General features: G+C 41.7%; 1 protein-coding gene across 1 annotated transcript in view; it reads left to right on the top strand.

Moving 5' to 3' along the window:
• The window catches only part of CDH9 (cadherin 9), a 200,761-nt gene that overhangs the window by 74,998 nt on the left and 102,836 nt on the right, over window positions 1-22,927 (top strand). Inside the window, exon 3 of the mRNA XM_061589995.1 lies at window positions 21,229-21,523. Within this exon, the coding sequence (XP_061445979.1) occupies window positions 21,229-21,523 (295 nt within the window). The remainder of the gene's footprint in view (window positions 1-21,228; window positions 21,524-22,927) is intronic.

Here is a 22,927-nt window from a genome sequence, read left to right as displayed (position 1 = left end):
TGATGCCATCACCTGTCCATTGCCTGCATGCTGCCAAATTTGGCTGCATGCAGCCTGGAGCAGTGGTTGGGATGTACCACTCGCTTCTGGTCTAGAAGGAGTAGCAGATACTGTCCCTGAACTGGTGACCCATGTACCCTGAGGCCACCCCAAACCTGACCACCCAGTTGCTTGAGTCGGCCTGGCAGACTCACCTGCTCCCACCAGCGGCCCAACCACACTCGCATCTTGGCACTCCACCACAGCTGTTGATGTCACGCCAGCCTGGGGTGTAGCCACCTCTCTTCCAGTCCATACTACCGCTGCCGGTGCAGAAGGAGTCACTGGCCCATCACTCACCATCTGGGTAGAGTCAGGGCGGGTCTCAAGAGCTTCAAGCCTCGCTAGAATCAATGCAAGGATTTTATTGTTAGACACTTGCTGCTGACCCATATTTGAGCCACCCGGAGCCTTGGCTTTTGTTCGCTTTGGCCTGGTAACCCCCCCAGTGGAAGTCCCTGGAGTGGCTGCCTGCTCTGAAACAGGCCGTGGTAACCCAGGAGCCAGGGTTGGTGTCACCCTCCCCCACTGCTCTAAAGCCTCAAGGGGTGCCAGGATGGCAGCCCATGGCAGCGCCTCCTCCTCATCCGAAGAGCCAGGAGCCGGGGGAGGGTGTTTTTGTGGCTGCCTAACAGCCCTGCCCTTACCTTTTGCCCCCCCTTTTTCCTTTTTTGGTTGGCATAACTACTTATACTGCCCCTGGCCTACAATAATAGTTATGAAAATATTATTGTTATTACTATAAGCCGCTGACCATATGATGCAATGCACTTAGTTCAGGCCTTTGCTTATCAATAATCACCACAGTCAAAGTAGTCTTATTACAAGCCACTGACTGTATGGTGGAATTAGCCTATGGCAGTCCTTAGCTCACCACTATAAATACACAAACAGTATCAGCGTCAAACAATGCAATACTGATATTATTGTTAACAGTTATAAGACACTGCTTAATGTGTAAAACCCCTAATCATAAACCATGCAGCACCTATAATTTATTCATATGCAATAGAATCTATCTAATTGTATAATTCAGATTATAATTGTGTTGTGTTCTTGTTTAACTGGCTGCCCAGGCAGCCTTGAGGTGGCGCTGCTGGAGTGCACCAGGCGTCTCCCTCCCCCACCAGCCGGGGGGGAGAGGTGCCAGCTCCATTTGGCTGAGTAGGCCCCTTTAACGATGCCTACTTCAGCCGCAGCTGCTCCTCCAGGCACGCAACCACCCTGCCTGCAGCCCACACCCAAAAACGGGGAAATAAAGAGGCCAAAATTGACTCGAAAAAGGCTCTGTGCACCGCAAATCGAGCACCTAAAATGGCGCCGACCACGCTGCTGCATCAAAAATGGCTGCTACAACTGTTCTGCAGCTCCATATCCGAGCTGCTCTGTCCCTTGATGTCGCACTGCCAGCAAAATGGCCACCGCCGCTCTTCTCTCTGCTCTGCTCAGTCATCCCTCGTTGTCCTATGTCACGCTGCAAAGAGGAAGGTAGGAGGGTCAGCTGGACTTAAATAGTCCCAGAAGCCCCGCCCCTCCACACTGCATGTCACGTGTGCTCAATAGGCGCGATGTGGGACTTTACCCCCTTCAAAGGTGGAGGCGGCAGCTTCACCCCCATCTGTAACTAGGCCCTGCTTGCCAGCTGCATGGCGAGTGGGGCGTCATTTTCCTCAGTTTGGTTTTTCTTTTTTTAAAAAATGGAGCAGTCACTTTAAAAATGGAGTGCTTTTTAGCACGGAGTGACTCAGGACTTTAGGGGCTCCTAATCTGACTCCAAGGTGTCTTGTAAACAGTGCAATCCAAAACCTTACCCGAATCACCCCAATTCGCCTCATAATTGGTTGATATTAGAAAAGACATATACTTTTGTATGCTTGCTCCTGCTGCAGACCACTGAATGCAACTCTTTCCTTTCTCTCATATGAGTGAATGGGTGCCATTCACATCTGTGGGAAATACAAAGAATAAATTGCAGTAGTCACTGCTGTAGTGAGAACTCCTCCTGGGCATCCATTTGTCACAAGGGCCTATCCCCTTCAACAACAATTTCCAGATTGCATCTCCTTGTCCTCCCTATACAAATGTTTGTGTTCATCTCAGTTATATGGAGGGAAATGATGTGGATCTGTTGGCCTCCTGTCATTGGACTCCAACTCCCATCATCAGCCCCAGCCAACATGGGCAATAGTCAGGGATGATGGGAGCTGCAGTCTAACAACATCTAGACGGCATCAGGCTGCCCATCCCTGTGCTAAATCAAAGCACCTCAAATATCCACAGGGTTTGTGTATGTTGTACAGGGAAGCAGAGCACAAATTGCTTACCCACACCCTCAGAAATTTGCAATGCACAGGTCCTCCTTCTGTGCTCCCCCACCCCATTATAATGACTGATATTTCCTAGTGGAGTAAATGTAGAAAGCCCTACAGCCTTTGTGTTTTATAATACTGTTGCAAGTTTGACTGGCTTTGTCCCTGGGAATAGGTGATGTGACGTCCACCTCCATGCCTGTCTGGGATTCTTCCTCTTGATACCCCAAGCTTGGATCAGAAAACCCTCTCATGAGATTTCTGCCTCAGCCTGTGTCAGATATGTGTGTGCCAACACTGTTATCTTTTTGGTGCCAGGTCAAGTCTTTCCTCTTCTCCCAGCATTTTAGCATGTGTTTTTAAATTGCTTTTTAAAAATGTGTTTTTAAATTTGTATATTTGTTTTTAATGTTTTTAATTGTTGTAAACTGCCCAGAGAGCTTCGGCTATGGGGCGGTATACAAATGCAATTAATAATAATAATAATAATAATAACAACAACAACAACAACAACAACAACAATAATAATATACCCTCTGAACCACATGCTTCAGCTCACCACCTTTCTCTTCAAAAGGTCACCACTGGTGTACACTGATAGCAGGATTGGTATAGATATATGTATGGTATGGAATTGGACCCTGTTGTGGTAGAGTACATGACCAAGCTGACATGTAAGATTTTGAACAAACAAAATAAAACTTTATTAATTGCAAGATGTTAAATATTAGAAATAAGTGGTGTTATAGTTCCTATCCACCCTACCTACTCTACCCCTTTAATCCTAATAAAATCCTCCCTCAACACCCTCCCAATCCTATCCGTCCTCAAAACACACCCTAACTCTTCTGTTGGCTCTTAAACCGAGAAAGCAGAGGTTAAATTTCCACAAGTGAGCTACGTGATTTAGCAGCGAAAGTTGGCAGAGCTCGAGCCATCTTCAAGGACACGTTGCTAAGAAACCTAGGCTCGGGCAGCTGGCCTTATCTATATAGAGGGCCAGCAGACACTTATGAGTGTGGGGGTCAAGGAGTTTGTACAGAGAGAGCTTGTGATATATTGTCAGTAAAGTGACTCTTAAAACTTATTGCTTGTCCGGCTCATTGCTTCAACTGGCATCCAGCCTGTCACTATACTGTTCTGCATCCTGGGCATCTGCTTGCGCCAGATACAACATCCAACAAGTGGTAGCAGAGGATGGTTACCTGGTGCTGATGGTTACCTGGTGCTGAGGATTGCAGAAAAGTGGCAGAGAAAAGCCAGAACTGCAGACCAGCGAGTAAAACAGCAGAGAGACGGAGAAACCGAAAGCTGAGCTGAAAGCTGTGAGAGAGCCGTGGGAATAACTGACTGAAGGACAGAGGTGAGAAGCTCTAATTACAAAGGCGGTGAACTGTGAAAAGCGAAAATATGTCTGTTACGTTATCGGCCGGGATTCCCTTGGAAAGGCTGACAGGGAAAAATTATGGCACTTGGAAACAGAGAATGCAGGCTTTTCTAGTGAAAGAAGACCTGTGGAAAGCTATTGCAGAAGACCCACCCGCCGTAGTGCCAATTCCAGCAGATTGGAGAAGGCTGGATGAGAGGGCAAAGGCGTTAATTGTTCTTGCTATTGATGATTCTCAATGATTGCACGTGCGTGATGCAACAACGGCAAAAGAAACCTGGGAAACTTTAAGAAATATTCATGTGAGAAAGACTGCCAGTTCTAAAATATATCTTGCCAGAAGATTGTATCAGATGCGCTTATCTGGAGATACAACCATGTCAGAGCATTTGTTGGAAATAAACAGACTGTTTACTGAGTTATCAGAACGTGAAATTGAACATTCTCAAACGCAAAAAGTGTATATCACATTAGCTTCACTAGATTCAAGTTATGATAGTCTGGTGAGCTCTTTGGAAGCAATGGACGATGCAAATCTCAATATGGATTATATAGAAGGAAAACTTTTACAAGAATTTCAAAGAAGGCAAGAAATGGCAAAGCAAGAAAGGACTGAGTCTAAACACAACTTAGGAAAGCTGAACAACAAAGCAGCACAAGAGAGACTGTATGGACAAAAAGCATGTTATTTTTGTGGTTCCAGGCAACATCTACAAAGGAATTGTGAAGCAAGAAGAGAAAAAGGAAGAAAACCATGTGTACAGGTGATCTATGCTAGTAAGAATAAGCAATGTATGAACAATGAGCAGGGAAATAACTGTAAAGATTTATGGGCAATTGACAGTGGGGCAACAAATAGTATAATCAAAGATAAATCTATGTTTCATACATTTTGTGACGTAGAGGATCATGTAATAATGGCTGATGGATCTAAGAAACAGATCAAAAGTAGGGGTACAGTGAAATTAGCAGGTTTCAATACCATTATGACAGATGTGCTGTTTGTTCCTGATATCAAATGTAACATTATGGCTGTGTCGAAACTCAATGAAATGGGGTTCACAGTAATGTTCAAAAGGGGTTCAGTGCATGTAATGAGAGGAGAAAAAATATTCATGAAAGGAATAGGGAGGGACTCATTGTTCTTCTTACACGTGAAACAAACAAATCATGTACTCATGTGTGCTAATAAGAAACCCCATAATAATTGTGTTCATTTATGGCACAGAAAACTAGGCCATATAGGATATGAAAATGAGGTGAAAACAACAGAGAACAGTAATGATGTGACATTGAGAAACTGTGAAAAATATGTAGACTGCCACGTGTGTAAACAAACTAGGGCAGTTGTGGCTGCAAAGAACAAAGAAGCCATGCCCAGTACAAATGCACCTTATCAATTAATACACGTGGACTTAGTGGGGCCATTTCAACCTACTCAGGGGGGTGCAAGATATTTCCTGACAATAGTTGATGATTTTTCAAAATTCTGCACTGTTTATTTACTAAAAGCTAAAAGTGAAGCTGCAGAGAAACTGAAAAGATTTATTACAAAAATTGAAGTGCAGTTTGGTGTCAAAATACAGAGAATAAGATCAGATCAAGGAGGAGAGTTCTTAGGACACTCTTTTACTGAATACTTGGATAAAAGAGGAATAAAACAGGAGTTAACAGCCCCTTATAGTCCTCATCAGAACGGGTTAGCTGAACGCTGGAACAGGTTGCTTCAGGACTCATTAAGATCAATGCTATGTGACTCCTCTTTAACGCAAGGTTTCTGGGGAGAGTGTGTTCTGTATTCGGCTTACATTCAAAACAGAATATTCCATAAGGCCACTGGAATGTCTCCTTATCAGAAATTGTATGACAGAAAACCCAGATTAAACCATTTGATTAGGTTTGGAGCAGAATGCTGGGTACATGTTCCCAAAAATAAAAGGACAGGGAAGCTGCAAAGGAGAGCAGACAAAGGGTATATGCTGGGATTTGAAAACACGTATTACAGAATATGGCTGCCAAAACAAAGGTCTGTAGTGTTAAGCAGAAGCGTGCAAGCAATAGAGCAGGATTGGGAAGAGAAAACATATGTGGAGTTGGGAAACACTGAAGGTAGTAATGAACAAGAACAGGCAGACACAGTACCAATAAAACAAGAAGAAACAGGCAGCAGTAGTGAATCAAGTTCTAGCTCTGAGAGAGAAACAGAGGAATCGCCTGACACAGACACAGACACTAAGGCAGAAATACAACCACGCAGATCAGAGAGAACAACAAAAGGGATTCCACCTGTTAGATTTAAAATAAATTCCATTAAACATATCGACTTCAGTGACTGGAAAAAGTGGGATGATGGAAATCATGAAGAGCAATGAAATGTAATGAAAATGATGCTGAGATTGCAATGGAGTAACTGTATTACAAATAAAAGTGATGTAAACTGGAATAAAAGGAAATGTATCAGAAGAATAAAACCAAATGATGTAAATGTACTGACATGTAAAATGCAACACATGTAAATGGAAGAGAAATGTAACTGGCTGACTGTGGAAATTTAAGGTGGGGGATTGTTGGCTATTAAACCGAGAAAGCAGAGGTTAAATTTCCACAAGTGAGCTACATGACTTAGCAGCGAAAGTTGGCAGAGCTCGAGCCATCTTCAAGGACACGTTGCTAAGAAACCTAGGCTCTTAAAGCCAAAGGAACAAAACCCCTTCAATTTTCAATGTCCCAAGCAAAGAGCAGTTTATTTCTTTATCCAGTTACAAAGGAGTTAATCTTTCAAACCAACTGGCGTCACACTCTAGACAGCTCTTATCTCTTAAATGCCCAGAAATGCAAAAACAGCTTTAGTTCACAGCATACAAATAAGTAGTAGCAGAAAGAGTGAGCAGATTCGTCAAAAAAAAAAAAAAGTAAATCAGAAAAAATAGTCCCAGACTTATGTTACACAAAAGTCTTATAAATCAAAAATCTCTTCCAATCAGAAACCCCTCATTCGTTGTAATCTTTATAATGCTATTTTCCATGTCAGCTTTTTGCAATAACAAAAAGATAGGCTATTTTTATTTTCTTCCCCCTTAATTCCGTGAGTAAAAGAGAAGGAGTTTTGACTCACCCAGGTTATCTTAATTGCTGTTCCTTTGACAAATCTCTTTAGCTGTATAGATAAGAAAGTGATAATCGTAGACAGGAGAATGCTTGCCTGTTAGTCTGTATTTTTTTAAAGAAAAAAAAAACGGATCACTTGTTCAGCTGAGCTAGCTAAAAAACCCTCGCTCCGTTCGAGCTGATCCAGCAGGCTCTTCTTATGTTTTTATGTTCTTAAATGGGTCTTGATGCATTTTTTAAAAAATGAAAATGGTATCAGAATGTTTGGGAAGAAAAAAAGACTATGGATAAGTTCTAGCCTGCACATTAGTCCAGGAAAGGCAGATCAGGTCAGTTCATATTAAAATTCACAAAGACTGAATTTTTCAGGTGTCTCAACTGTGTTCGCATGCACATGCATCTGCATGTTTGTATAGCTAAGGCCCTATTTGCAGTATACCCTTAAAGCGTTATGATGCCACTTTAAACAGTTATGAATTCCCCCAAAGAATCCTGGGAAGTATAGTTTGTTAAGGGTAATGAGAGTTGTTAGGAGACCTCTATTCCTTTCACAGAGCTCCAGTTCCCAGAGTGGTTTAACAATCAATCCTGCTTCCCAGGGAACTCTTGGAATTGTATCTATGTGAAGGGAATAGGGTTTTCCTAACAACTCTCAGCAATTCCCAGGATTTGGGGGGGGAATTCATAACTGTTTAAAGTGGTATCATTCTTTGGGGGAAGACATTGGTGTTTAAAGTGGTGATACTGCTTTAAATGTAGACTGCAGATAGATCCCCAGAAAGGAATTCTATTAAACCCTAGATCCATTCAACAGAAAACTTGCAACCAATGGAAAAAATAAATTTGACCTCTTACCATATCTTATGAAAGCTGGTATAGCACAGTGAGGAGGAGAGGCTGGCTGGGAGTCCAGAGTCCACAAGGTCAAATCCCTGCTCATGTCAGCTGGGGAGGACAAGCCTCAGAGGGAGGCAATGGTAAACCACCTCTGAATACCGCTTAACATGAAAACTCTATTAATAGGGTAGCCATAAATCCGATCGATTTTCGGTTCAGTCGGATTGGTCGGTTTTCCATTTTTTTTCTTGAACTTAAAAAAAGCTGTCTGCCATTCATAGCAGCCTGGGCTGTCTCCACAGCTTCCTTCCAGCTGCTTTTCTTGACAAGTCTAACCAAGTCAAGTGTCAACATTATCTCCCTATTCCAGGTAGGGGATTAAGATCAAGAAATAGTGGCTTCCTTAAGGCCACCTAATGACTTTATGGCAGTGTTAAAAGTGGAAGCCCTATCATCCTCCTGACTCACAGTTCCAAGGCTGGCTCCAAATCTGAGTGACCCTTGCCAAGATATCTTTTCGTTGGGCCCCTCCTATATCGATGGGTTGCAGCAAGATTACCTAGTGACTGTATTGGGAAGCAGCAGCACTGTAATTAAGCACAGGATGGCACAGAACTGCCATTTTAATTTCCCACAATGCCCCAGAATGATAATATATCACTGTTCATTGTTGTTATATGCCTCCAAATCAGTTACAACTTATGGCAACCCTATCAATCTATTTTGGGATATATTCATAGGGTTTTCATGGTAGGAGGTATTCAAAGGTGGTTTACCATTGCCTTCCTCTAAGCCTATGGCACTGAATATTCCCAGGTGGTCTCCCATCCAAGTACTAACCAGGCCTGACCCTGCTTAGCTTCCGAGATCAGGCATGTTTAGGGTAGTATGGCTGTAGGAAATTAAAACAGTATGTCAGAGCCACCCAGAAGGGGGTGGTGGCAGGACAGGCACCAGTAGGCCCAGTTGGGGCACTGAGACCTCAACAGCTGCCCATGAATGCCAAGTCCTCATTCTGGGCCTGTACAGCTCTCAGTCTTAACCAATTTGCTACACTAGCTTTGCAAAAGGCATCCAGCATATTAATAGGACTGAAAGCAATTCCAGTGGAGATGTGTCAAATTAAGGAAACTCAGGATCTTTATGGTTTTGTAAGTTGAACATGCTAAGCAAGAAAATGGAATGCAGGACCATTTCAAATATGTTATGTTGAGGGGAAAAGGTTTTTTTTAACTGTTGCAGCTGTCTATATTTGCATTTACTAACCTCAGCAAGCAATCCTGTGTGAAATAGCTTCTAACAAGGTTATGTCTGAAGACTTTATCTGTTAAAAGAATTATCTTTCTGAACTTCATCAGTGCAACGTGATTAGTATTGGAACCATCCTACAGAGCTATTAAAGATGTTTTATACACAGTAGTAAGCCATAAAAATGATGCCTTACTGATAATAGCTATTTGATTCCTTTGACGGTTTACAAACAGATGCAGATTTTTTCTTATAAATTAGCATTTGTGATGGATAAACGCTATAGAGCACTGGGTGGTAAAGTGTCTTTAAAAGCTCCAATTTTCCCAGGGAGGGAACCTGTGATCATATGACCAAATTAGCAAGTGAAAGAGGAATGAAATGTAAATGAATTCATCAGAAAGGATTTTTACCACATCTTTTAGAAAATTAAAATGCTGGCACAGTTAAACAGAAGCTGTTAGGCACAGAAAATCAACCAAGAGGTGACGATGGTGAGCATCTCTCATGCAGCTGGGAGAACATTTAAATGACCCAACCACATGGGCAAACAGTGTTTTGTGTTGTGTCAATCTTTCCCACTAATGAACAATCATATCACTCTCTTGTGTGTGCTTCTGCATTTCCTACAAACCAGCCTGGAAACTCTTAAGAAAAATACAGCTTTCCTGACATTCTGCTTCATTTTTAAGTGTGCTTTTCCTAAATTTCACCTTACCGTCACAAAACCCTTGTAAACTGGGCTGCAAGTTAGGGACATCCACTGAATGCTGAGGACGAACTGGGATTTTATAATCACCTGAACCCAATCCATCTAAGCATTGTACTATGTTGATATTCACAGCAGTACTCAATATGTGTTGTGGGCAGGGCTGGCCCTAGGATAAAGAGCGGCCTGGGTGAGGACTGTTTTCAGCGCCCCCCCATGGTCAGCTTTTCAGGGCCAACAAGAGGATTTATGGGGCTTACTGCAGGTGTGATGTTGGAGGCCCTGCTGCTGCCCCATACATGTGTGTACAATGCTGGGGGTAACATGCAAGAATTATTGCATGTACTGACTTAATGTGAGAATTCTTGCCTCTAGCTCCTCCTTGCCCTGGGATCAAGCAGAATGATATATGTGTTTCATTTTTTCTTACATGAAGATAAGAGAAAAGGAATCAGGTGTTGCATCTCCTGAGTACCTCCTCCGAATTCCAAATCCCTTCTGGCAGAGCTTCTTTCTGCTTCCTGAGGCTCAGTCTCACAGGTCTTCTGGTTCTGGTCTGCTCCTGGCCTTCTCCACTACTCATGAAGGAAGGATTCATCCCTTTAGGCCTGATGTCACACCTGTCCCACACCTTTCCCTCTGAAAATTACTCTTCAGTGGCATCTTGCCGAGAAATTTCAGATGGTGTTCACTCACTTCACTGATTTTTACCTAGCGTAAATGACATCAAAGTGGAAATTGAAAAAGAATCTAAGTAATGTTTACAAAAATGCATATACTAAGGTGAAATATTCATAAAAATGCATATATTGGTGAAAATAACATACAAAAATGAATTGTATTTAGGAAAATACAAATATTACTGAAAATATGCTTTGTAAAAATGTGTATGTTTGGCAAAATTGCATACAACAATGCATATATTCGGAGAAATTCACACTAAAATGCTGATGGATTCTCATGAAGACTTTTAAAGAAAGAATTCACAAACTGATGTGGAAACGTGAAGAACTGAATTTCAGATTAGAACAGTGAGAAACCGAGTGAAACCAAAACTGACAGATTCATCCATCCCTAAGTGACAGTAAAAATCTTTGTTGCCCTGGAGAGCCCTGTATCCCAATTAATAAGGGCATTCCTATGTGAACATAGATGCTTTGACAAGAAAAGACTTTGTCATTCATTGTAAGGTTTGGCGTACAGATGTGTATATTCTGATGTGTATGCAGAACTGTGACTGGAGTAAATGGGAAAACTTTGGAATGTTTGTGAATGCAACAAAGCCTCTGAATTGTGATTATTTACATGGCCTCCTCTTTTATGCAGAGCTTAGAAAAGTTACTTTTTTGAACTACAACTCCCATCAGCCCAATCCAGTGGCTGTGCTGGCTGGGGCTGATGGGAGTTGTAGTTCAAAAAAGTAACTTTTCCAAGCTCTGCTTTTATGTGTGTCAAACACTGTATCCTATACATAGCAACTATGTTTACATTGCAAAACTGAATCTAGATAAGGAGTGGTGCTCAAAACCCTTATTTCAAGAGCAGTCCCCCTGACTTAGAAGGGGACCGAGAACTACGATGGATGCTTTAACCTTTCTAACACAGATAAAAGACCAGAGAATTTAATGTGCCCTTGAAAGAGAGTTGTTTGGACATTTAGCATTTAACGTTCTGAAAGAAGAGAAAGGAGAGACAGAGGTCTGTTAGCGTTAAATCAATGTCAAATAGTATGATAGAAACAGAGTAGCAACCTTCTGCCCTCACACTCCAGATTTGCTCCCAGAAGCTATAATTTTACAAGAAGGGCCAACAGCAGGACTTCACAGTTTCAAGGCCTAACATGAAAAGATTGGACTTTTAAGCATTTGGACTAGGTCACCACCAGGTTCATTGGCATGCTTGACACTACTGCCTTTTCCCTCAGATCTCATGAAAATAGCTGAACTCTATTTTATTTCAGCCTGTTTTGTCTCCACAACAACAGACAATGGGGTGGTACAAATGTGATGGATTAATCTACCAGAAAGATATAGCTCTTGCAAGGATATGTACTCTCTTGCTGAGAAAGCAAGTGGAGAGAGAGAGAGAGAGAGAGAGAGAGAGAGATTCTTCCATCAGTCGCGTTCTAAGGGCAAGTTCATGCGGCAGCTTCCACTGTTTCTTGTTTCTGCTTTTTATGTAAATATTTATCACATCTGATAGCATAACCTTTTCCAAGGAGCCTTAGGTTGGTATGAAAGAAGTTATTTCCATTTCCTCCTCAGAACAACCCTGCAAGGTAGGTTAGGCTGCTTACTAGGGCTGATGGGAGTTGTAGTTCAGCAACATCTGGAGGGCCAAAGGTTCCCCACACCTGATATATAGGAAGGAGATAGTATTGGTCAGGATAGGGTTAAGGCTACAAGGCTATGCATACTTACCTGGGAGTAAGTAGGCGTGCATAGGATTGCATTGTTATTTTGTTGTCGTTTTATTAAGAATTTGGAAATACTTGGACATCACTGTACAATTTATTGTTGGTGAAAGTCTTTTAGTCCACTGCATGTTCATACACATTTTAATAGGAGGTTGTGAGCAGTAGTCTCATTCTCTCTTTATCTTTTGCTCCAGCACAGCATAATTTGTTTTTAATTGGATGTGATTTCATGGGGAAACCTGCATAGAGCCATATTGTCAAAAGGTCATTCACATACTCAGACCCAACTTTAGAGCTTTTCCCATTTGTATAGTGACATTCACCATATGTAAAAGGAGTGTGTGTGGCATTAGTTAATTCACTGAGTTTTCTATACGCCTACTTCACATTGCCATGTTTGGTTAGGACAGCTAGGGAAGGTTATCAGCAGCATGCTTAACATACACTCATGGTTTAATTGCTGCAACAGATACATTATGGGTAGGAATATTAATTTGCAAGGAAGTTTTCAATATACATATGCCACAACATATAAATAGCTCAGTTCAGTTTATTGCAAAATAGCCAACCAGGCTTTTTGCATATACAAAAAACCCAAACAAAACATAAAAGGCAAAGAGCAAATTAAAACAATGATTAAAAGAAAATGGGATAAACCGATTATATAAAACATAATTAAGTAGTTATTAATTAAATAGCTCTAAGAGCATTTGCTATCACCAGGGGAAATAAAAAGCTTTTCTCCTCTCTAAGGCTAGTTTAACATATTTGGCAACCTGACATGTCACACAGAAATCTGTTCCTGCCAATGAAAATACAATTTTGTTTTAAAAAGTATTATCTCCGTGACCAGCAGTAAGGGGGGCAAGATATTGAATTTGTAAGTCTGACTACAAGGGACATTCTAGAAGAAAGTGAACCAAGTCCTCTAACTTCCGACAGCCAGCAGGACAGAGTCTGCTCATCTTACATTGGCCTTTGTAGCACCCCTTAAGTTCTATCAGCTGCAGAGTGTTTAATGAGTATTTAGTTAAAAGCCCCTTGTGGACAAATAAAGGCCAGGTATGGGAGCAGTTTCCCAGGAAAGACGTAAAAAATTTGTACAATACATTAAAACAACAGTTGGATGCTAATGTGGTAGTAGCCTGGAAGTCAACATCAGTTAAATGCCTGGTGACTTCCAAATGAGAATCAGTATAGCCCCTTGTGGTCAAATGTTACCAAATTCCTCCAAGCAACATAGGAAGTGGATTGTGTGAAAGGACTGTGGACTGTGAAAGACCAACCCAAATTGTGTTTGTATTTTGACAAATTTGTAGGGAAGTACAATATCTTAGAGAGGAGGTCAGGTCTCCTGCTCCCCTGGTGCATTCACTATAGCTGCCCAATTTCCCTGCTTTTTAATGTTTGATAGAAATATTTGCTGGCTATAGGCACATTCTTAAACCTCAATGGTTTTTTTTTTTTTGCCTATTAGTTAATTTTATTTAACATAGAGAATGGAACCTCATCATAGCGTAAACTTCCCTGATTGGCTTTTCAGAAGTCCTCCTTTTCCCATTATATTTTGTATTATATTTGTGTGGGTCAGGTCACAATAAATAAATAAACACCTTTTCCCCAAACCTCAAAACTGTAAAAAAGATTTAGCTGGTGGCTCTTTTTCTCTCTGCTTGTTCTCACGATGTCTGCTTGTGGGAACATGACTTGGCTGCAACTGCTCTAAGTTGAAAGAGGCCTAGAAGTACAACCATACTCAAATGGCCCTTTCACAATTCTCTACACGATTTGGGGACTGGCAGAGGGAGACATTTTACTAAATTTCTCTGGTGGTGGGAGAAATTCTCCAACCCTTCCTCGGGAATGGGACTCATCATTTGCCATGGCAGCAGCACAGCTTCTTTCTTTTTTCCCCTTCGGTTCTTCCTCCCCCCCATCCCCGCTGCTGCAAGATGCAACAGCAAAAGTTGCAATGGAAGTCCGACCAACATTTTGCATCCTCCACTATTTTTTTTTAAATGTAATAAGGTAGAAATAATTTCTAGCACCCTGATTGTGTATCGTATCTGCGCCATCATTTAGAAATTTATGAAAATAATGAATATTGTGTCTGCGTAAGAATCCCCGGCTGCACAATCATTTAGAAACTAATTAAAATAATGAACACAATCAATTCAGTACGTAAATCTCTAACCTGCTAATGAGACAAATGAATGAACATCATTTTATGACCACTTCAGCCACTCTTGACCATTGTTCACTCTTTTGGCTTCCCTAATAGCATTCATCCTAATCTGCCACCAAATTTTCCCCTAAAGTCAATTTAAAGTAAAGTGGGGTGGCAGGATCCCTCCTCAGGTAAAGATCAGAGGAATTTTCAGGGAAGGCAAGAATTTTGATAAAACTGACGACTTTTGTTACTAGGGTTCCATAGCTTCCTAAACACGAGAGGCTTTTGTTCTTTCTTCATCCTTTGTAGCAGAATTACATGCATTAAGGTGGCATTGGAAATGGCAATTTCCTTTCATTATCTGCAGCAAGAGAAATATGTCCCTGTACAAAATGCTACCCAGAGCTGGCCTTGAGAGAAATAAATCACTATTCTCTGGGACTTGTTTGTGTTTAATATAGTTCAGAATTTTACTCCCTCCCAAAGTTCATATAAAATGAAATATGTGCATTCTTAACAGAGTCTGACATTTGAGCTATTTGTTCCGATTTGGTTAACATACTTGAATGGTCCTATTTATTTTATGTTTATGCTGGTGGGAGGGGCTGATTAGGGCTAGTACATCATTTGTAAGGAAAACTGCTCTTTGTTATAATTATGTATATTGTAAAGAACAACATGCATATATCTTAAAGCCCAAAGCACAAAGAGAAAGCCAAGCACTCCATGATTTTACCATATATACGGTTTACTAAAGCTTAAATTATGAAACCACTTACCAACACATGGCTCCCTTGGAGCCAGCCAACGAAAAACAGAAAGTAGTTAATTTGCAGCCTACGTTCCAGTCAGTTATGCTTCAGCAAACCCTGACAACTACAGATCTTGCAGTTGTATCACTAAAGCTCCTAATTTGCCCTGTAGACTGCAAGGTATTGTTCAGTGTGCAACAAAAGAATTGTTTGGGTTCAACACTTGACTCCAACAATCTTTGAATTCATAAAGTCTGAAAGCTTCACAAGCAAAGTTTGAGAGGAGGAAAACAACAGGAAATTTGAGTAACTAGACTTCATGTAGGCTATTTGTTTTTTATGTTTGCCTCCCATGTTCCACAGCTTCAAAACCCGTTCTGTGGGGAAAGGTTGAGGTGGATTTTAAGGTGGGAAGGGAGATGGTTTTGCCATCACATGTACACATTTTGATGCTGAATGGGTGGCCACAGTCACAAGGTTATTTAAGCCTGCATCTCCCCCTTCAGACCTCTTTGCATTCATGGCACCTGCTCACTTTCCTTCAAATACAGGTAATACTTGTTGATTTCCCCCACTACTTGTCTTTGTGTGTAGCCAGGATACCTGCAGCAGCATTATTACAGCATTATTAGGCAACTGTGGGTCAAACTGCATATCAGAACAGTTATTATGGGAATCAAAATCAGCAAAAAAGAATGAATGAAGGGCTCCTCATCTTTGAAAGTGCTAATGAACCACCTCAATGAGGGATCTTCATACCTTTTGTGCGTTATGGGAATGGATTCATTCATGATGTGCTTTTGACAAGGTGCCTCCCCGGAACATGTTTCTCATTACAGTGTACCGGGATCCCTCCACAACCAGGCTGATAAATAAGTGTCCCAGTTTCCTATTGTGCCCTTGCGGACACAAGGTGTGAAACACTGTTGAAGTATCCATCAGCATTGCAATAACAGGAAACAAATAAAAGAGAGTATATTGCACAATGATTGTGTGGATTCTGCAGTTTGAGGGAAGAAAGAATGCCATCTGCATTAGTAGGTCACCATTCTTCTGTGATATGCAGCCTTATGAAGCAAGTGTGCCACAATTAGGAACAGTGACACTCTGGACCATGCTGCGGTATATTTGCAACTCCCCATGTATTGTGGTGATTATCCTTGGAAAGCAATAGAACAGCATAGGAGAAACAAGAAGGAATGTATACCTGACTTGCTAGAGTAGTTAGGCTTTGGCCCCTCCTAACTGTATCTGGAATGTCATGAAACCCACTGCCTGTGCCATTTGTGATGTCTGTGACACATCTGGCCAGCCAGTCTTAAGGTTTTATTTCTTACTACAATTATATCCCACCTGTCCTCCAAGGAATTCAAGGTGGTATATAACCATGGTTCTCTCCATCTCCATTTTATCCTCACAACAACCTTGTGACTTAGGTTAGGCTGAGAGACAGTGACTATCCCAAGTGAACTTCATGCCCAAGAGGGGATTTGAACCCTGCTCTCCCAAGTCCCAGTCTGACATTCTAACGTCTGCACCACACTGGCTGTCTATCTGTCACATTTTCATAATATTTCAAATGTACACTATATTTGTCACACACATAAGCTTGAGCTCCAGAGGAAAACCAAATTATAAAATGCTATAAGGGTGCCTGCAGACTATGATGGGTAAATCTCAGTTTTGCTTTCTTTCACTGTCTTGTTTTCCCAATCCTAAATTCATTTCACCACATTTCCACATCAGTTTGCATGTGTGTTTTTTAAAAAAACTGCTCATGAAAATTCAGCAGCATTTTAGTGCGATTTTATCCCAATCTACATATGTTTCTATGCAGTTTTGCTTAATACACACATTATTGCAAAGCATTTTTTCTTTAAATGATAGCATTTTGTATGCTATTTTCAGTAATGTATGGATATCTTATGCACACTTTACCCAAATATATGCATTACTTGGCAAGAGAACTGCACCGCAAAATCTGGAAAAGTGCAAATTTCAAAAGATGCCTCTTTTGGTTCACATGTTGGTTTGAATAGTTCAGATTAGATACTTTCACCTAAAAATGTGAACAGAATCAAATTTCTCACCCATCCCTACTCCAGACTCACTATTTTATGAAAGGGATGTACATGCATACTAGAAATTAAGGGTTGCATAATTAAAGTGGATTGAAATGCTCTGCTAATCCAGCGCAACAAATCAAATTTTAAAAAATCCTGACATTTTAACAGTTAGGAAAGTGACAGGGAAATGCACTGAAAAGTGTAGGATGAATGAATGATTAACAGGATGTATAACTATTCCGCAGACAAATCAGGATGAATGCTCATTATTGTATAACCAACCAGAAAACAAATCAGAATGAATGCTCAATGAAGACCAGATACAATCAAACCTCTTTGTAAGCTTTATGAAAACAAAGCAGGATGACTGCTCAATAAATGGAGTCAGGGTGGGCACCAGACTGCAGTGGGCCCTCGAAGGCAACTGCGGTGGTAGCAATGTGGGGGTACTACTGTTGCCGGTGCTACCAGGGACTTAAATAGGTCTGGCTGTGCCAGCGCATTAGTGCATGTATACCTGCCATCACCCAAGATGGCAGGGTTGTGTTGATGCCCCTGCCACCATCTTTTGTGATGGTAAACGTGTGCACACAGCGCACAGATAGAGCAACATGATGACATGGGGAGTGGTACAACCAGCCTGCACCAGCAGTGACAGGGTGTTGCCTGGGAAGGTGGCTCCCACTCCCCGATCTGTGCACATGCTGTGTGACCCAATGCTAGCACGGATGTGGAGCAGCAGCTACATCCACCGAGCCCCAGCAGCAAGTGCCCCTCTCAGTTGCAGGGTCCCCCGGCCTATGACCAATCTGGCTGCCTGCTGGCACCAGGCCTGTCTGGAGTAGCCCTAAATTAGTTATAGTATAATAGACATGGCTATGAACACAGTTATAACAATGTTACATGTGAGCCACAACTGGGGAGGGGGACAGTTTGGTGAAAAGCTGCATTGAAAGGCATCGGCGATATCCCCTTCTGCGATTTTTGGGGGGATCAGTACAAAATGGCTGAGGAATTGCCCACATGACCAGTACAGGAAGCATTTCCATCAGTCTAATAGGCTTCATTTATCCTTAGTGACTGATGTCAACATAAAGCTAAGTGTTGTAGGCTACATAGCAGCAATGACATTACACCTGGTACATTAACCCTGATTGGCTGGGAACATTAGAAAGGGAATGAAGTAGGGGGACAAGGTGACCAAAACACACATACCTTAATAGAGGTATCTGTGTTTCCAAAGTGATAGCTGAGGGGCGGGGGAAGATGCTAACATCTGGTACAAAGTAAAAGATGTCATATTACTATGATCAATGTTATATGGAATGATTATACTGCTACTGGAGGACAGAGATGGCTTGCATGACTACAATCTCAGTTAAAATGAATGCTCAAATCATGGCATATTTGGGAATTCATACCTTGGATAGCAGGTGGTGCTTGCTCTGTACACTGACAGTGTCCCCGCTTTCCTTGTTAGACGGGCACTGCTAAACCTGAAGTATCACAACCACCATCCATCTCTATCTTTGAGTGAAGTTTTAAAGATAAGCTTCAGGATGACTGGCTCAGAAGCATTCACAGAAGGAGTAAAAGATGGGAATTAGAAGTATGTAATTGTGTGGACAAGCCAGCCTGACTTGGGCCTGATATGGTCTTCTTCTTTATGAGGACTGGCAGGAGCCAGGAAGAGTTCAAGTCTGGCAGAGACAACACGTACATTTAATAAGTGAACCAAATCCTTGGGGGGGGGGATGAAAACCTTGGGAGGACACAAACTTGCCCAGTTGAAGCACACATTCAAAATACAGCGGTAGGGAGTCATTATGTCTGAATGCTCTCCCATGGGATGGGGGCTCCCTGCATCCAGAACATAAGTATTACTGACAGAAGGCTAGGCCAGAACTGTTCTTGCTGATTTGCTAACCCTTCATGGGCAAAAGGGTTTGATGTAAGCTACTGAAGCCCGGGTGGTGGAGTGGAGCTGTTGAGCCACCCTCCCAACACCAGCGCTGCTGCAGCTTACCTAGGTAGGGCTGGGGTGGGGCAGGGTACTGGCAAGGTCAGGGCTGCACAGGCACACCAGCAGAGCCAGTCCAGTGCTCTCACCGATGCACCAGCACAGCTCTGATCTTACTGCCATCCTAAACCATCCCAGCCACATCCAGGTAAGCTGCAGGTATGCAGGTCTTGGCAGGACAGGTCCATAGCCACATGAGCTGCTACTCGAAGTAAGAAAGACTTTAAATATGTAATCCCTAGTGGCAGTCTGAATTGGAGCAGCCCAGGAAGAGGTAAATCATGTGGCAGTGCTATTGATTCTAATGAGTGCATCTTTGATCATGAGATGTTTAGCATTCCTTCTGACTACCTCTTTAAAAAGCCATATTGAATTTGCTGCAAAGAGGCAGCATATTGCCTTGCCATATATAACATTTCTGCTGATAGCTAAAAGGGCTCTGGCCCTGGCTATTTGTGAAATGTGGTGTGCGAAGGGTAGAGCAAGCAGTGTGGGTGGGAAAAAAGCTGGCCACATTGAAGCCATGGAGTCTGCCTCTGGTCACATTCCTCAGATGGAATGTGGAAGGGGGTAGCAGATATTCAAATGAGGCTCTGGTAAGTGCCATGCAGGTTTCCGGTTGCACTTGAGACTAGAACTTTCACTTACTGCAGGGTTGGGGAAACATTTTCAGCCCAAGGAACACATTTCCCTCATGGATGAGGGGGGGATATTGCAATGTGGGGGGAACCAGATGTAAAAGTGGGTGGAGCAATGGATAGGACACTTCTACAGTAGGGTAGTTTTCAACCACACAAAGGCCCTATTCACACCATACATTTATTCCACTATTCCAGTTCAAACAGTTGTGGCTTCCCCCAAAGAATCCTGGGAAGTGTAGCTTGTGAAGGGTGCTGAGAGTTGTTAGCAGACTTCTATTTCCCTGACAGAGCTACAGTTCCAGAGTTCTCTAGGAAGAAAGACTGACTGTTAAACCACTAGGAGAACTGTAGCTCTGTGAGGAAAATAGACTCCACTATTCACTAGAAACGACAATAATGCCGGGGAAAACAGCAGGGAGTAGAAAAAGAGGAAGGCCAAACAAGAGATGGATTGATTCCATAAAGGAAGCCACAGACCCGAACTTATAAGATCTGAGCAGGGTGGTTCACGACAGATGCCATTGGAGGTCGCTGATTCATAGGGTTGCCATAAGTCGTAATCGACTTGAAGGCACATAGCAACAGCTCTCAGTGCACTTCACAAACTACTTTTCCCAGGATCCTTTGGGAAAAGCCATGACTGTTTAAAGTGGAATAATAGTGGAATAAATGTATAGTGTAATGTGGCCAAAAGTCAGGGGATTTCACACACTCACCTCTATCCATCCTTCATCCCAACAGGAAGCACAGTTCAAGGACACATTCCAGCCAGGTAAAAGCAGTTGAGGAAGGTGTGCAACAGGATCCATGAGGGACACAGTCTGGGTGGAGGGGGAGTGGCCTGAGGAGGGGAATGGCTTGGAGAGTGTTCCAATAGAGGGCCTGACAAGGAGGCGTGGAGGGCTACATCCTGAGGGTTCCCACTTTTGACTTCCTGTGAAAATTCTAACCCTTAAATGCCATTTGCTCCTTACTATTCTAGAGAAACTAGTTTTAGAATTAAAACAATTGACTAGTTCTGCGTTCCCAAGGGGGCTTTGAATTTGTGGTGTTCAAACAGCAGCTTCCAACAACCCTCTTTCGAAACTGAGGGGAAGTTTCAAAAGCCTGTCGGTATACCCGAAGCAGCTCTTTGGATCCTGACCTAGTTTTCATCTTACGTTTTTATCTGACTGAACGCGAGTCAATAGCTTTTTTCCCCCTGAAAGCAGCAAGTTTCTGAAAGATTGTGTGTGGGGAAGTTATATTAGAATCGCCATCATATTGTTTAAATGCCACTATCTTATCTTCTGCATCCTCTTGTGTCCTTTATCCATTTGTTAGAGTTATTTTGGATGTGTGACCAAAATCTTACTTTTGTAATTTTTCCTGGCAACAGTGAGTCAGGAGATAACTACCGTGACCTCAATTACAGAAAAGATTTGTAGAGACTTATTCGTATGTGCTGCAAAATTTGGTCCATAATAACAATGCATATATTTATAGAGTGTTTCTTTTCTTCTTTTTCTTTTTGTACATCCCTGAAGCTACACACTGACCAAGATAAAGGAGATGGAAATTTAAAATACATATTAACAGGAGATGGGGCCGGCAGTCTATTTGTTATAGATGAAAATACAGGAGATATTCACGCAGCAAAAAAGCTGGACAGAGAAGAAAAGTCCCTGTATGTGCTACGTGCCAAGGCTATAGACCGAAAGACTGGAAGACAAGTGGAGCCTGAATCAGAATTTATCATTAAAATCCATGATATCAATGACAATGAACCTAAATTTACCAAGGACATTTACACTGCCAGTGTTCCTGAAAAGTCAGGAGTTGGTGAGTATAATTTATTATCATAAAAACTATAGGAGGTTTAAAAAAAAAAAAAGATTGACGGTTAAGTCACTTCTCAACAATACTCTAGAGATTATCCATGGTATTTAAGTAGTAATAGCAGCTTCTGTAAATATCAGTTCACCAGCTCCTGTTTGCCATCAATATCTGCCTTTTCCACCCCATTGGTTACCATATAGCTCCCATGAAGCCAGCAGCAGTCAAATGGAAACTTGTCATATATTGTGTGATCTTATCACTTATTATCATCCAGTACTGAACCGCTAAAAAAAATGCTTAACTGATTCATACATAGCCAGTGATGGCAATTTGTTTGACAACTTTGTACGTTTGCATCCAAAGTTCTGTAATTGCAAAACATTGATTTTTTTCCTCTAGAAAAAAGAATTGAAAACATTCTAACCTCAAGCATAATCTAGATGTACATAGCAATTATTTGTCCTTCTTGAGGCTAGAGTGTAAGATCTATATCTATAATGGTTGTAGTATTTTGAAAATGTGCACACCTGTCAATGACTGTAAACAAACACCAGCTGCAAATCTGGAATTCCAAGACACAGTATGTACCAGGAAGCTCATACACTCACTCCCCTTAATACTCTCTTCACCTATCCCACACAAATTCCCCTCTCTTTTCCATGATTTGCTCTAAACATGGTGTAGTGTTACATCTGTGTCGGTATTAAACGTCATTAATAGAAAGCCCTTCTAACCATAGTTTGCAATCATGGTCTTAAGTGGATTTGCAAACTATCTTGATTACATGTGACCATGACTATGACCAACATATATGCCATGGTATGCCATGATTAAAAGTAGACTATGGAAGGGAAAGGGGTGAATTCATACAGGAGAGAGAAAAAACCGGGGGAGGGAAGTGCATAGTACATTCCCAGCATGCATCATGATTATGGCATTAATGTTACATTCACACTCTAATGTTAATGTTACATTTATACTGGGACAAACAGTTGTTGAAGGTGATATAACAGAGCTTTTAATGCCGGCTGTATGCACATATTCACTCAGTGGGCATCTCTGGTCCAGTTTTGGAAGCACTGCAAAAACTTGCAAACTCATAAATGGAAATGATAGTAGAGGAGTGTGCCCACCACAGGGAATTATGCCTTTCTCATATTACCTTCTCCTCCCTGAAAAACAGCCAACTGTTCAAACCTTTCCTTATGTATGTAAAAGAAGCAAACGATAAATGGTAGGGTGAAAAACCATGTAAAAGGTAAGAAAATCTTTGTATACCCCATTCGTGCAACTAGGAGAATTTATCATTTGTAATAGTTCTCCATTATGGGTAAATACATTCTACATATCTTAAAGGGAGAAAGTGGACATAGATTACTTGGATCCATTCTAGGTACTTAGATCCAT

Source organism: Rhineura floridana, chromosome 1 (genome assembly GCF_030035675.1).
Source record: "Rhineura floridana isolate rRhiFlo1 chromosome 1, rRhiFlo1.hap2, whole genome shotgun sequence".
Classification (NCBI taxonomy): domain Eukaryota; kingdom Metazoa; phylum Chordata; class Lepidosauria; order Squamata; family Rhineuridae; genus Rhineura; species Rhineura floridana.
This window is presented reverse-complemented; position numbering and strand designations above follow the sequence as displayed.